This window comes from Scophthalmus maximus, chromosome 6, assembly GCF_022379125.1.
Source record: "Scophthalmus maximus strain ysfricsl-2021 chromosome 6, ASM2237912v1, whole genome shotgun sequence".
Classification (NCBI taxonomy): Eukaryota; Metazoa; Chordata; class Actinopteri; order Pleuronectiformes; family Scophthalmidae; genus Scophthalmus; species Scophthalmus maximus.
Window position 1 is genome coordinate 12,826,538 of NC_061520.1, and position 15,666 is coordinate 12,842,203.

Below are 15,666 nucleotides of genomic sequence, written 5' to 3' on the forward strand. Positions count from 1 at the left end.
CTGTCAGAAAAGCTTTCCTTCACAGAGCCCCACAGGTGCCAGCCAATAGAAGCCTGGGAAGGAGACGACACGTGATGGTGCGCAGCCAATGTCAGGCACCCACTACTGCACACTTCCTGGAGGGAAAGTACATTCAGAGAGCATGAATGTTTCTATTTTTAATCTCACTGGCAGAAAAAGAGGAGCAAAGCCACCACTTTTGAAACAATGCCTTAATATAACGCAGAGAATGTGTGTGGCTCCTTTTGTTTCAATGCAGAGCTCAGGTAAACGTAAATGTACACATGTGCCCAGTGTTGATTGGCTTGGATTAGTGAAGATCTTTTTGCAGCAATGCAAATGCAGATTGACACACACATGCACCTACATAAACAGGCCTACATGTGCACATCACATGCACTCATGCATGCTGACATGTGCACAAATGAACTCGGGAATATGTTCGCACTCATATGCATAGAACCGCTCACACAAGTCCATGAATCTTGGTGCGCTGCCTTAATGCCAGCCGCTGCTTCAGGCTCGAGCCTCTTCCACTCTGCTCTTACCACTCCATTTCCTTAAATCGCTCTGCAGTCACCATGATGACATCGTGTTTGCCCTTCTATCTGAGAGCTGTCTGTCACCCAGAGGCCCCACCCCCGACAGTGCATGAGACAAGAGCACCGGACGTATGATTGAACTGTCAACAGAGCATTCAGTCATACAGCTGTTCACAGCTGGACTGGGTGATCATCCAAGAGTATAGGGGTTTGGGTTGGGTTGAGGGCACGCATGAGGAAAAAATGAAGAAAAGTTGAGAGAGAGGGGGGTGTCAATGGCCCTGTTATGCTGGCGGAATCGGCGAGATAATTAAAGCCAAGTGGATTAAGGAATCTATCCGAAGATGAGAGATATAAAGATTCAGGTGGGGAGCTTAGGATAAGCAGAGAAAGTGGATGAAGAAAAATGGAAGAGACGACAAAGAGAGAGGAAGATTGAAAGAGAAGAGGAGCGTGTGCAAGCAGGGGTTAGGGCTGAGCGTGTGTTGTGGGCTCAGCAGTGAAGTTGACGATGCACTGGGAGAACAGCTGCGCTGCAGGGCTTTCAGGCTCCATCACTACTGCTCTCCTTCAAGCAGCTCCACCAACACATCCCTCTCCCTCTCACACACACACACACACACACACACACACACACACACACACGCACACACACACACACACACACACACAGCACGGCTCTCATAAACATGCATAAGCACTGATTCTGATTGTTGCATCAGTGCACATCAATGTGCTTCAACAATAATTCAGGTTTTATATTCATGTTCAGGCCCCGGAATAAGACGTTGAGTGTACATGGTCATATTTAAAGTTATTTCATATGTCCTTGTAATGTCTTTTTTGCCATTATGTGATTTCAAAAATACAAAAAAAAGGATACAGGAAGTGGAGAATACAGAAATGCTTGAAGATTAAAAGACAACAGGACCAGAAAGAAAAAAGGGCCGTTGTACAGCTTAGAAGCACTTGCGTGAAGCAGTATTATAGATTTTTGCAATCTGGTTTTAAAAGAGCTGCAGAAAGAGTGGGAGTGAGATTGAGGGATAAAGGATAACGTAAGAGCAAAGTGCAGAGATAGAAAAAATATAAAAGCTATCGGGTAAACTGCATGTGTAAACTAAACAGGTGGAGCCTCATTAATTGAGGTTGGTCTTTGATAAAGATGAAAAGTCACATCATCTGTAGCCGCAATATTCGGGTTCAAAAGCGCATCACCAATGTTTGAATAAAGTACATTTTTGTTGGGAGAGTTTGATGGTGCAGGGGATAGAGAAGCACATCGAATGAGAGGTGGGAGCAGACTGCTCCACTAAGCCGAATGGCATTCGTGGTCCCTCGGGGGCCACTGCACCCTCTGTCTGTGTTTTTACCCTGCTTTAGTTAAAAAATGAACTGCAATGCACTTTCTTCTAGGGGACGACTGCAGACTGCGTTTGAAGGAGAAGAGAGACACAGAGTTTGAACACACAAAAAAATGCTAACACACGGATACATGCACATTAGCCATTCCAGGTGAATGAACACTGAAACAGGTAACCGTTATGTCCATCATCCTAACTGCAATACAGCCTTTGTAGGGAAACCATCAGTTCAGAAGAAGCCAGGTCAAGAACAACAAGTCAGAAGAGCAAAAAGAAAAAAAAATGGAAAAGAGTTTTCTAACCATTAGACACAGATAAACTGATGACCACCTCAGATGTCGGGAATTTGATAGCTATTAACTATAATGACTCATTCAATAGTTAGACATTTTAAGTACACTCATTTGCTTTCCCTCGTGATTTATGAGAACATTTGTACACTAAATATGAAAATAGAGCCAGCAGGCTATTTGCTCAGCAAGAAAACTTGAGGCAGGGAGAAAAATCTAATCTAGCCTGGATATCTCTACGTGGTTAAAGTTCCAGCTCCTCCAGAGTACACAAATATTGTACTGTATCGCATTTGTTAAATCAAACACCAAAATGTAAAAAAATGGCAAGTATTGGTTTTATGGATGGCTGCCACGATGGAACTATTCTTTGGCTTGGTGTAGTGACTTGTACTCCTGTTGTCTCTACACCTCATGTTGTCACAGAGTAGAATGCATGTATATGATAACAAATTTGATAATTAAGGTAAGCAGTGCTGATTGGTAGATTTATTTTTACTTTGATCATCCAGGCTAACTGTGTCTCCCTGTTTTCAGTAATGCTATAAGATAATTGCCTGCAAGCTCCAACTGGTTCGATCATTTCTCCTAAATCTAAGTAGAAGTCAAACTTCTCCCTTGACATCAAGGATCAACTGAGAGAGTAACAATATTCCAGTGTTCAGAAACGTTAAATCCAATAAGAATAATGAATGTTATTGAGTGGACAAAATAAGGAAAAAATGCTATGCAACACACAAGCTCTCAAATGAATATAAAATTATACAAATGCAACGTTTAACATTTGGTTTTGTAATGAGGTGTTGATTCAATGCACAACACGTTTGAGGTCAGAGCTTGTTGTTAATCAAAACTTCCGAACTTTAGGTTGTTCAGGGTGATTAATAGGAATACTGTTCCTGTCTAGAAGGTGTTGAGGTATATATGTTACAGATTCATATTAGGAATTCATACTCAGCACTGCCTCTGCAGGCTGGGGCAGGGATTTTAATGACGACCTCTGTTTTTTCACTCTTCCAATGCGTTTCTTGCACCAAGGAATGAGGCCGCAGGTGCTGAACCTTTTGAAGAAATGCACCTGAGCTAAACAGTCAAAAGCTGTAACAAATGTTGGTCCAGTGTCTTCATACTACTGCCTCAAGGTGTAAGAGGACATGTGTCTGATCCATATTTGGCTCACTGAACACCAGACCAGCAAAAACTCAGATACTCTAAGAAATACACCACAGATTTGTCCAAACAAATGCCTCGGGGTGTTAGAAGACTCCTCTGAGGTTTTGGATTCAATCATTGGGGAATATTTCCGTGTCCAGCGCACAGAAGAAAGAATCAGAGTGTTGGAATGTGGCCTGGAAGTTTGATACAAACACAGTGAAATATGAAGTCCAGAATGACAAACACTCTGAGAGAAGCTCCCAGTACAGTTGGCAGCATGTGGGGTTTGTTTGGGACTGTAAAATGTGCAGCGTGTGGTTCTGACCCCGTTTGTTTTCAGTAAACCTGCAGCATCAAAACCAGTCCTGACGTGCTGGAACACTAACTTAGAATAGAGGTAAAATTAAAAAAAGTGCAACACTACATGATTATTTTAAGAATGTCTCATATACAGTGATTCATTCATCGAACCTTTTGTATGTATTCATGTCTGTTCACATGAGAACTGTTCGCCGCAGACAGATCCTCTGTTTGATAGGTAGACATGAGGATGGCAAGTACGCTCTTGACATGTTATATCACTCAACACCTGCAGGTCCCCCCATGGCTAAAATTAAAATCAATTCATCAGAGGCTTTTAGACACAATGTCGTGACCAACAGTAGACCTCCATTATGTTCCCAGTTGGCTCACTGCTCAACTATGGGTGGGTGTGTAACACAGGGGAGGTTAACTGCTGCGAAGGCACACTCACACTCACACACACACACACACACACACACACACACACACACACACACACACACACACACACACACACAATTAGCGTAAAAGACAAGAATGAGTGCCTATCAGACCTCTGAACCTTTCCATGGTGAAGCATGACACACACTCTCTCACACACACACACACACACACACACACACACACACACACACACACACACACACACACACACACACACACCATCCATAGGTGAATAATTCAAGACGATTCTAGAAGAAGCCATTATCCTGGACAGACAGGTAAGTTGATACGGTGGACGCCGTCCTCTCCTCCTCACACACTAGTTCTCCACCTCTCACCAAACACTGCCGGAGTTCACTCACCGACCAACACACGCCGGGAAAGAAGATGATTGTTTTCTGCTCTTTGTTGTCAGATGGGTCGAGTGGGTGAAGAAGAGGCCTTGCATCAGAGGCTCTAGGTAGGATTTTCATAACTCTGACAATTACTGCTGACCACAGCTCAGTACTACTGGGCTCTGTAGTACTGAGCTGTGGTCAGTGCTATTTGAGCTAATTGCACTCAATCATTTTTATTTAATCCAGTTGTATTATTTACGCTTCGATGTTGCTATCAAAACGAATCAAATCAATATGTGGAAAGAGAAATACTTTCACAAATTGGAATACTCTAACTTTAAATACAACTTCTAATGCTGAACAGTTGCTGTTTCATCTGTACTCTCGTTAAAAAAACAGGCCTGATACCAAAGAGGTTTGATACCAGAATGATAAGTGACTGAGAACAAAATCCAGATATGTGTCTTAAAGGGTCTTCTGGGGGTCAACGCTCTCATTTGGTCATTAGTTTTTTATAAGGGTGGGATTAATCAGTAGCCGTATGCGTGACAGATGTACAAGTGCTTTGAGATGCTGTTACAGATGTCAGACAGGCTTTGCACATATACAAATAAGCCTACAATAGGAGAATGTTAACAGTATTTGCCTAAGAGCTTTTACGAAATATTGTCACTGTGAAAATCACTTCTAAAGCTAATGAGCTTGACTGATAATTTACACTATTACAGATTTACAGTTGGGGTTTTTTTACAGTTTCTTATCGGAAAGTCTCTCTAATATTGAGGTAAAAGCAATAAGCAAACAAATGCTGCTGGGAGAGAGGTGTGTTTGCCACAATCATGCAGCGTGGTGTTAACTTACTCTTTCATTACCAACACACGCACTGGAGGCACAATGGGGAATGTAATTATGTTCAAACGGAAACAATTAGAAGGAGGGCTACATACTGTATATTGTCAGAGGAAAGAACACATTTGGAGTGAACCTGTGCCATTTAAATGGGTCTGGGAATTTGGTGAGCAGTACCTGTTTCTAAGACAGATCCATTAAACAAGAGTCCAAACATTAGAAGTGGCGTTATTGTCCTGCTAGATCTTAATTTGGCTTTAACCAATAGGTCATATTTGCTACCACAGATTCAGACAGTATATTGACTTAATAACTTCACCTTGGTATAATTTTACATCAGATTAACAAAACTAATTAAAATGATCTAAATTAAAGGGCCTATCCAAAGTTTACAGAGTCAACACTCTTTATAATGGGTATTGATCGATTGATAATACTTTATTGTCAGACACGTCTGTCGTTTGTCTTGCGTCACACGAGCAGCTCCATTTGGAACAAAAATGATAACAATTAATCATCAAATTATACATCAACCAGAGACAGTAAAAGAAGAAAAAAAACAACCAGCTTCGAGCTGAAGTAATTGCCAATCGATTGATTAACCATAAAAAAAAAAGATGATTTGACCTATTAGAAAGTGGTATGGCCAGTGCGCATCTCATCAGCTTCAGTGTCACAACTGTATACAAATAATAATTCAAAATTAGGCTCATAGCGAGGAGAGTGACCTTCACGTGATCAACGGACGATGCTGCATGTGACTCCCCCGTTTGTAAGAGTGATAAGAGAAACCACGAGGCCTGACACCGGGCACCTGCCATACGACCTGTGTGTGATGTGGGCGGGGGGAGGAGGAGGAGGAGGGGGCTCGCTCTCTGATCTGCGCTCGTTTCACTGTTCACTGGCGCCGTGACGGGGATGCTCTGTTGTCTGGTGCGCACTCTGCCGTCTCCATCAGCTGCGCGCGATCACCATGGAAGTGTTTAATTAATGCACGCAGCCAGGCTGTGTGTGTGCGCGCGTGTGTGTTTATGCGTGTGTGTGTGTGTGTGTGTGTGTGCATGTGCGCGCGCGCGCGTCGGTCCCCTCCTGCTGCCGGAGCTACATGAATTGTGAACCGCCGTTTGCGAGCGCACCCTCGTTTCTGGCACCGCGAGCCGCCGGAGCCGTGTGACCCGGGCGGGGAGGAGCGCGGCTCGAACCCCTGAAGTCTTCAGAGGAGACAAGGTACAGCGCGGCGCGGTTCGGCTCCACGGACTCAAGTTAGCCTCTTAGCATATAGCTGCGCCCCCCCCCCCCCTCCTGGCGATGGGGCCGTTTTCATTCTCATCAGAGGACAGAGGCAGTTATTAATGGCCTCGTTCCTCTCGACGCGGGCACATCTTGGTGGATTCGGAAAAAAGAAAACCCAACACGGACACGTTAGATGGTCGAGGGGCTGGTGCCCGTGACTGACACCTCGCTCATGTGGACCGTCTCCGGGATCCGCTCGCAGGGTGAACATCTGATGGAGGTTTGCGGCACTAACGTGGCCAGCTGTGCCAGCGGCTGAGCGCTGCCCAGTCCTCTCTCACATCGGATTTCTTTTAAAATATAGATATAGATATAGATATATCTATATATTTATTTATTTATTTATTTTTCTAGTAGGGTCTTTCTTCCCACCACATCTTTTACCTTGGTGTCGCCCAAGGAGAGACGATGTGAGCCCGCTTGGTGATGGTGAATATTTTGCGCTCATGGAAGAACCCCCCCCCCCCCCGCGTCTGTGTTCATTTTGTTTTCTCCAACGCGGAGGCTCCTCGGTCGACCGGGTGGACGATGCAGCAGGGACTCTCCCATTCACACATCCACATGACATACGCATCGTTCACATCCTGAGCTCTCCGGGGCCATACGTGGAGCCACACGCGCATAGCACAGAGGAGATGTAGGTTAGAGCTGGACGTCTGGGTTGACGTTAGAACAACACACACACACACACACACACACGTCATATTTTCTTCCCCCCTCGTGCAATGTAGAAGGATGTAGTCTCCTTGGAGCCTCACTGCAATGTGACCTTTTCTGTGTCTTCCTCTGCGGGGCCTGCTCGCGGTTCAAGGACTTACACAACTGCTGTGACCAACTGATGGTGCCCGAGAGTGGCACCTCTGAATGGACCAATGTGTTTGGATCTGAGCCGCATGTCATCTGTATGGAATATATTTTAGGTTTAGAGGCGATTGGATTGTGTAACAGATGTTAATTCTGAATGGCAAAGACAGAGCCAGGCTATGGTTTTTTTTTTGTAGTTTGAGAGACAAGCTTTAGAGAGGCATGCTTCCCATTGGGCGACACTGTGGTATTATCTTATTTTATATTTTATGTGTCAGGAAAGGAAATACATTTCTTCTTTGTCTTAAGAGACAAGTTCAGTTGCCCAAGACTTATTTACGTTATCTGAACATCTATGACATTTTTAGGTGTGTGCGGTTCAATGTCCTCATTGTCTTAAAAGTCCATTCTGAGCACGAGCTGCTCTGTTCACCTGTTCAACACAACACACCGCATGGAAAGCTTGAAGATTAAGCTCCATCTTCGAGATGTTTGAGGGAACAGATATGAGAATCAGTGTTGGACAAAAACAATACATCCAGTTAGGGCAAGGTTCGTTTTAATGTGAAGCAAATTTCACAACTAGGAGAAAACTTTGTGTTTTACACGAAGGTTCAAACTAACAGGAAGAGAAGACGGAGATCGAAATATTAAAACTGAAGCATTTTTTGGTTGACACTGAACTGAGACTCAGAAGAGAATATTAGAACCAGTTGACCCTTATGCTGTTGACCCTAAAGTGGCCTTTAAGCAATAACTGGGACAAGGCCAATCCGAGTTTCACAGACAGGCAGAGCTGTGAACCTGAAGCCGGTGTAATGTGCTCTGCTCTCGCTTGAAAGTATCAATGATCCTTTTATTGTCAGAAAGTTTGCAAAATGTACTAATGCCACCTCTCACCTTTTTTTCTCATTCTCAGAGGCAAACTATGCCAGCAGCACCAGAGTCGCTCCCCCTGGTGACGTGCCAGCTCATCGGTCAGAATTCTCTGCCCTCCTCTAGCCGCCCTCTCTACCCTGGCAGATCCATGCTGCTGGATGCTCCTCACAGAGCCACGCCCACACCATGAGCGCCAACGGGCCCTCCCCAGACCCAGCCCCCGCGGCCCCAGAGGCCCCCCCTGCCTCTACCCCTGCCCCTGCCCCGGCTCCCGCACCGGCCCCCGCGGCAGCACCCGCTCCTCCTGCCCCGCCTGCCCCAGCGACTTCTACCATCCCAGTAGGTGCGTTGGCTCAGAAGAAGCGGCAGCAGTATGCCAAAAGCAAGAAGCAGGGCAGTAATGCCAACAGCCGGCCGCCGAGGGCTCTGTTCTGCCTCAACCTCAACAACCCCATACGCAGGGCCTGCATCAGCCTGGTGGAGTGGAAGTATCCTTTAACGCTGACCGAATGTGGTGTTGGGTGCAAGCGTAAGACTGACATTTGATCGGTTGTCTCTACTCTCTCATGATAGAGGTGAAATTATTAGTATTAATAAAATGGTCCATTTACAGAAAATTAATTTGGCAAATATTTTTTAAACTAATGAATAACTTAAGTAATTTATCAAGCAACAACAACAAAATATTATCTGGTTCATATCAGTATAAATTTGACATCTTTGTGTTTGGGTTCTAGGTCAAAACATGAAATTTGAAAGCGTCTTGACCATATAACTAATTAATCAGTCAAGCAAATAGCTGCCAGACTAATCAATAATCAAAACACTTGGATCTTAGTCGTGGTAATCATCAATATTAAACACGGCGTGTGACGGTCTTGACTGGGTTTGTAGCTTAAGCAGATGTTGTCATCGCATACGCCCTCCGATGTTATAAAGGCGAAGGCCTCGCGTCAATTGCAGGGACAAAATTCATTAGAAAAAACTCAATGGAATTTACAAACAGTTTACTTAGTTGATTAATTGTATGTTTCTGCTTTAGGACATTGATATTGTTTCTGAACGGGCAGCTGCCTCCGTCTCACTCAGACTCACTCTGGGTCCGGGTCCTGAGCAGCCTCAACCCGTCGCTGACGTCTTTACCGAGCAGACGTATAGTGGGTCAAATTTACGCTGGAGAGAAGTAGGAGTGCTCACTCTGCCGCTACTTCTGGGGACCAAAATGTCCCCTGAAGCACACTGAACAATGATGGACAAATTTCAGTCGACTCAGGGATCTCTTATAATTAAAATCATGGACTTTCAGGGGGCAGCCCTACTCACTAGATATTGTTCTTTGGTTCATTAATCAATTTCCGAATGGCAGTTGTCACTTTTTTGCAGTAATTTTGCTTTGGAGTAACTGTCTGGTGATTGCATGTTTAGATTAGGTGTGGGAAATTTGGGTTTAACAGATAATACTGACTCTTCCTCATTGTAATACAGTAGTTCCCGATTTATTGATTTTTTGGGGGGGAATGAGTTTTGGCTTGCGATTGCTTAAAATAACGCTCCTTGTCACCCCTCCTCACATTTGACATATTGATTAAATTCAAGTCAGCCGAAGGGAGACTGGACCTTTTCAGACAGCTTCACTTGGACCACTTTTTAAAGTAATATAGATGCAAAATCCTCCAGTATAAGGAACAAATACATTTGTTTTCACTTCCCTAGTTTATTACTCATCTTGTGAAACAATATGTACAAAAACAATATTTATTTTTTCTACTTGTTGTGTTTTTTCTTCATTGCCCTCTGTGTTTTCCTTAACTTTTCTTGCCAGGCCATTTGATATCTTTATATTAATTGCTATTTTTGCCAACTGTATGGCCTTAGCTGTGTACGTCCCCTTCCCCGAAGACGATTCAAACTCCATAAACCATGATCTGGTGAGTAGCCTTTCTTTTTCATGTCTTTATTCCTTTGTTGTTTTCCAGTTGTCCGTTTGCTGCCTGTTGAATCGCTGATGCCGCTCACACCAAGTGGTTGCAATCAGAAGCGGGCGGCTCTTGATCTCCATCATTTTTATGCGGACTGTTCAAATTCTCAAAACCTCTTGTTGTCTGGCGAGACTTGAAGGTCGTTATCTTTAAATGCATGATTAGTGATAGTTAAATAAAGATTATTTTCTCTCCTTTATTTCTTCTGTTTGGTTGACTTTCATCTCTATTATCTATTACTTTGTAATCCCTTCTGTTGTCAGAGATTTTACAGTAATAAGACGTTGCACAAAGGCCGGGTCTTCAGTATGTTAAGTATCTGCTGTGCTTACACAGAGAAACACCTGACAACTATTCTCATTGGTGCTTCATCATGCCATAGTTTCCCTGTACAGAGGTTTTGTTCAGCTTTCTATTTTTAGACATTTCTCGTCATTGCACCACTTTGTGCACCTTGTGCATTTATCTGTGTGATGAATTATGGGTGCTGTAGTGTTGTAAGCATTGTTCCCCCAGCTGAGGATGAGTGCGCTCTCCAAAAGCCTAACAGTCACACAGAGTGTGGTCCTTACACGAGCAGAACTCTGCTGTGGTGTTCAATGATTCATGAGCAGCTTATAGTATATAGAGTGACTGTGTGCAGACATTTGACTGTTCTAGAAAGCTTCGTCTGAGCGCGGGAGCATGTCACCAGCCCGTTGTAAAAGACGGCCGCTAATGTTTCTCAGTCTGTCACACTGCTGAACCCACTGTGCAAGATAAGCCACAGCTTTGGTGAAAAGTGTGTCTTGCCCTCTTTAGCAAAGTAAGGTGCACTGCCGCTCAGTCTGACCTCCTGGAGGGTGACCTCAGGGTGTTTGTTTACAGAGCGCTGCCGCATCAGAGGCAAGTCGGCCACCTGGGACACTACAGTGTCTGATTCAGTATTATCTACAGAATGTAGGTTTTGTCTGGAGTGAAGTTCGAAAGAGATGCATTGTCCTTATGGCGACAAGTGTAAGGAAATGTGCACATGTTGTGCATAAGGAATATGGAACGAGATCTGGTAAAACGTTGTGAGGTCGTTCAAACTCGTTTGAAAGTACAAAATTTTTGCATTTTGCTTCCCAAATATCAATATAAATACACAACCCTAACAACAATAGTGTTTAAAGACTAAACTAATAGATGTGAGTAGTTGGTATAAGGATGCAGCAATATGAACCGCTGACTTGGTATCAGTGTTCAGTAGGGTTCAGTTCTCTTATGTCTCTGGGGAAGAAGCGTTTTTTGAGTCAATAACAGTATTTAAGTAAGTAAAGTAATAATTCATATTTGTCACTTAATTGTAATGGAGCTGATATAGTGTCAAGATTGGATTTATTGATACACCCATTAAGATCTAACTAGTAATACTACATTTTATATGCGACTTATTAGATTGTCCAGGACTGAACAGCATTATTGATAAGACTTAAAAAAAACAAGAACAAAAAATAGGTAGAGGAGCAAGGACAAGCAAATGAGTACATATAAAAGTATTTTTCATATTTTAGTTGTGAGTATTTTTGGTTATCCTTATAGTCAGGACAAATTTCCCACTCTGCGTATGTATATGAGGTCTTCTTCATGTGTTTTTTTGCTTACAGTTACTGTACGAATTCTAGTCTTGCGCCACAGAAACCTTTACATTGCTTTGTACAGAACTTTGGTTTAATTCTGCAGCGACAACATTACAGTAAATCACCAGAGGGTAAATAATGCAATCTCTCCCCTTTTCAGCAGAGCATGAACAATTCAATACTTTTTTTTTTTTAGGGCAGGTGTGCCAGCTTGGCTTTACTGTAGTTGTTCCACAGGACTCACGCTGTTCTCACAGGGGGAGTGTTAAGAGAGCAAAATGCTGAGCTAGTTTTGCTCCAGTCGCCAGCAGGTAAGGCTGGAGGGAAGATTGCCATATCACATCACTCTGCGCTGCAGCCTCACAGGTGGACTGAGGGCTGATATGAAACCTGAGGTGGGCTGCTGATGAGAGGCCCGATGTGTAAAGAAAGGGATCAAATTGTATCGCACAGCAGCATTAATATGCAGGCTTTTACTCGCCGACTCATTCAGTGTGGTGTAACTTTCAACACAAACAGATACTGAAACTCTGATACAGTCGAGCTGACTTCCAGAGGATGTTCAGACTGTTCACTTGCTGTTAGCGCATTCTCGGGCAACATTGATTCCTGAAAGCTTAAATGCGGATTCTATTTATTTGCCCGTGCCACACAATGTCGACAGTGTCTAGGCGCTGCGGAGATGCTGCGAGTTAGAACAGGGCATTGCTGCAAAGTCATAGAGGCCTTAGTAGCATGGGTTGGCCCGTCCTGTTATAGGCAGCAGTTCATTATAAATAGAAAGCAATTTCCTCCTCAGGCAGAACACAGGGCAAAAGATTGGGGTATTGCTACCACCAAGGGGCACAAGTGAGTAACAGGATGTACACACACACACGTGAGACAACAAACTGTCAGGAACTCGCAGTCCTTTCGTCATTCCTCTCTTGCTTCACTCCTTTATTGCTCTTCCTTTGTTTAGTCATTTCACCGTGATAGCAGGGAGTGCACACAACCCCTTCTTATGCACATGACTGTGTCTCCTTGGCAGCCACCTTGTCTAGGGGACAGACGAATAGTCTGAAACCCTCTTGTCTTTGCTGTAAGGTCATCTCTGACTTATCTGAGACTCAACACTCCAGGCAGCTCCCGCTGAAGGTAGCTGAGCAAAACAATGACCTTTTCACGGTGAATGTGATTCATACATCTCATCCTTCGTGAGGCAACATGCAGCAAATAGCGTCGAGTATCATGTAGTGTTAGGCCGTATCATTGTAATTGCATAACTCTGGCGCCGCAGAGCTATTTATTTTATTGGGGACAAGGGGACGCAAACAAGTAAAGACCGGAACGTCTGCGTAGAAACCGATACAGAGGTCATTTCGATGCCAGCAGAGGACTCTCAGTTTGAGTCAGCTTCACATTCAGATGCTCTTAGAATCGAGCGTGTCAGCATTTTTAAAACAGGAATGATTTGGCTAAATATACAATATGTTAAACATTGAGTACCTTATTTAATATCCAGATTTTTTGGTAATTATGACACATAGATGGTCGTTGTGAACAACTGTCCTCCTCATTTGAGATTAACAAGCAAAGCTTTCTTAGAGTGTTTTCTCCTATGGTATACAAACAGACAGCACAGATCATTCAGTAACATATTTCAATATTTCAATAAAAATTACAGGGCAAAGTATTTTAACAATTTCATCATGAAATGCATTCAGAAGGAAAAACTTGCATCCTTAACGGTTATGTTAGCTTTAGCTGGCACTCTTGCATCTCAGGTTTTACTGGCCACACAGTTAATAATCACCATCTGTTGACCAGCAGGCAGCAGAAGTCCCTGCCACAGGTTCAAATAGATTTACTCATCACACAGATGTAACATCGGTTATCATCAGTTCAGTTCAGATATGCATAAACTTACCAATATAAATGAACTCTTGAGAAGCACTGTGCAGCAACACACAGGTCATACTATCAACAGCATCACACGACTGTACCAAACTTGTGATACGAGCCAATGTCTGTTGAGCGATCAAAGTCATCAACTGCTTCATTGTGACAAGTCGCCGCTGAGAGGCTCCCAGTGGTTCATGTCCAAGAATATTAGAGGCACAATTACAGGGAAGGGTTGTTGTTTTTTTTAAGCTGATGTCTAATAATATTGTCATTGCTTAAAAATCATTTTTGCCCTTTAAAACTATTCAAGGACACAGATATTGTCTTTAATATGCAGGATTTGCATCAAGATAAGGAACGTGTAAAAGTAGACGTATGCATCTACATTTGCTATTTTACCACAATCATTCCATTGATGAGAGAAGTGGCTGCCAATGATCTCTGTACCACATTTTACAGTTCCTCATGGACAAACCAAGATCACTGAAGTGGCAAACTACAGTTATAAATGTAAAATACAGATATTGCGTGTTGTCCATCTTCCACTGTGCTGCCTGACAGTTTTAGCAAGAACTGTTCTTCGTGGGTCACGTCTGTGCTGAGGAAGTTGTCAGTGTTTTGGATGCACAATTGTGTTGCAGGTGTGTGTGTGTGTGTGTGTGTGTGTGTGTGTGTGTGTGTGTGTGTGTGTGTGTGTGTGTGTGTGTGTGTGTTGGGCTGCCAGGGGAACAAGCACAACGCGTGGACTGTGGACTCCCAAAGACATGATGGTGGAAGTATGTGTTTAGTCACTTAACGTAACTGCTCATTTGTCGCTCACACTAGCTCTGTCCCTGCTTGTTATCCTGAATGTGTATTTCTCCGTGTGTGTGTGTGAGAGTGTGTTTGTGTAATGAGAGAGAGGGAGAGAGAGAGAAAAGAAGGAGTCAGCTGTGTGAGCTTTGTGTGGGTAGTGCATGGTGTGTGAAAGTGCATCCCTGATAAAATACAACAGCAGAGCGTGTGCACAGAATGTGCGTCAAACAGACGGTCTTAAAGGAAAACAGACGATTCATGAATCAATTAATTCTCTGGCTCTGTAAATATTGCGCACAAGCTCGTGTATGAACTTGGAGTTGCGCGGACGCGGGGAGGCCTGAACGCAACAGTTCACTTTAACATGTCAGACATGATAACTTGGCGTGACGGTCGTATTCACAGCCACACAACTGAAATAGAAACGGTAGCAATCGTCCCGTCTCACCTCACTCAATATACAACAAACTAATTTAAAAAAAAGATGTTTGTTTTCGCACTCTCACATCATCATCACTGTTTTTGTTTGTTTGCTGCAGTCGCTTAATTATTAGTAAGTATAAGAATAAACATCAAACACAGCCACAGTTTACTGCTATATTTAGAACCACAATGTTCTACTTGAAGTGCACACATTTGGTTTACACTCTTCTGTACATTTTTTGTTATATTCATTAATTTCTCTTTGTCTTTGCGTTACCGTGTCTGCTGCGTCAGTCCTACTTCCTGGTTTGGCCAAAAGCGGAGGTTGAGGGTGGAGCCTGCTTAAATACAGACGCCCAATACATGGATCAGACCAGTGGTTGCATCAGCATGGGGGGGCTGGTGTTTCTTTGTATGGGGTTTGTCTATATTGTCCCCCCCCCACCAGTATCAGCCAGTATATATTAGTGCATTAAACATCTCTTCTCCGGAGTTGTAAAGTAGTTTTTTCGACTGAAGTCGGAATGTGGAAAAACATGGACGCTGTGAATGCACTTATGCACGTTATCCTTAAAAATTTCTGTATTGCCTAAAAAGTATGGTGTTTGGTGCTTGTGAGAGATGAACATGCAGTTTCCAAGTGACAAAAGTGTAACATTTCACAAGTTCAAATTAAAAGCTACTGTTTAGAGCTGATCGTAAAATTGTGCTAATGTGTTTGAC

General features: G+C 43.4%; 1 protein-coding gene across 10 annotated transcripts in view; it reads left to right on the forward strand.

The window, feature by feature from the left end:
* Positions 1 to 6,199: 6,199 nt before the first annotated feature.
* cacna1da (calcium channel, voltage-dependent, L type, alpha 1D subunit, a) overlaps positions 6,200 to 15,666 on the forward strand; it is a 53,177-nt gene continuing 43,710 nt past the window's right edge. For 9 of the 10 annotated variants that reach the window (XM_047332716.1, XM_047332718.1, XM_047332719.1 and 6 more), the window contains exons 1-3: positions 6,200 to 6,512; positions 8,302 to 8,749; positions 10,084 to 10,189. In XM_047332716.1, coding sequence (XP_047188672.1) covers positions 8,448 to 8,749; positions 10,084 to 10,189 — 408 coding nt within the window. In that variant the 5' untranslated portion in view covers positions 6,200 to 6,512; positions 8,302 to 8,447. The other variant, XM_047332717.1, reaches the window with a different exon arrangement.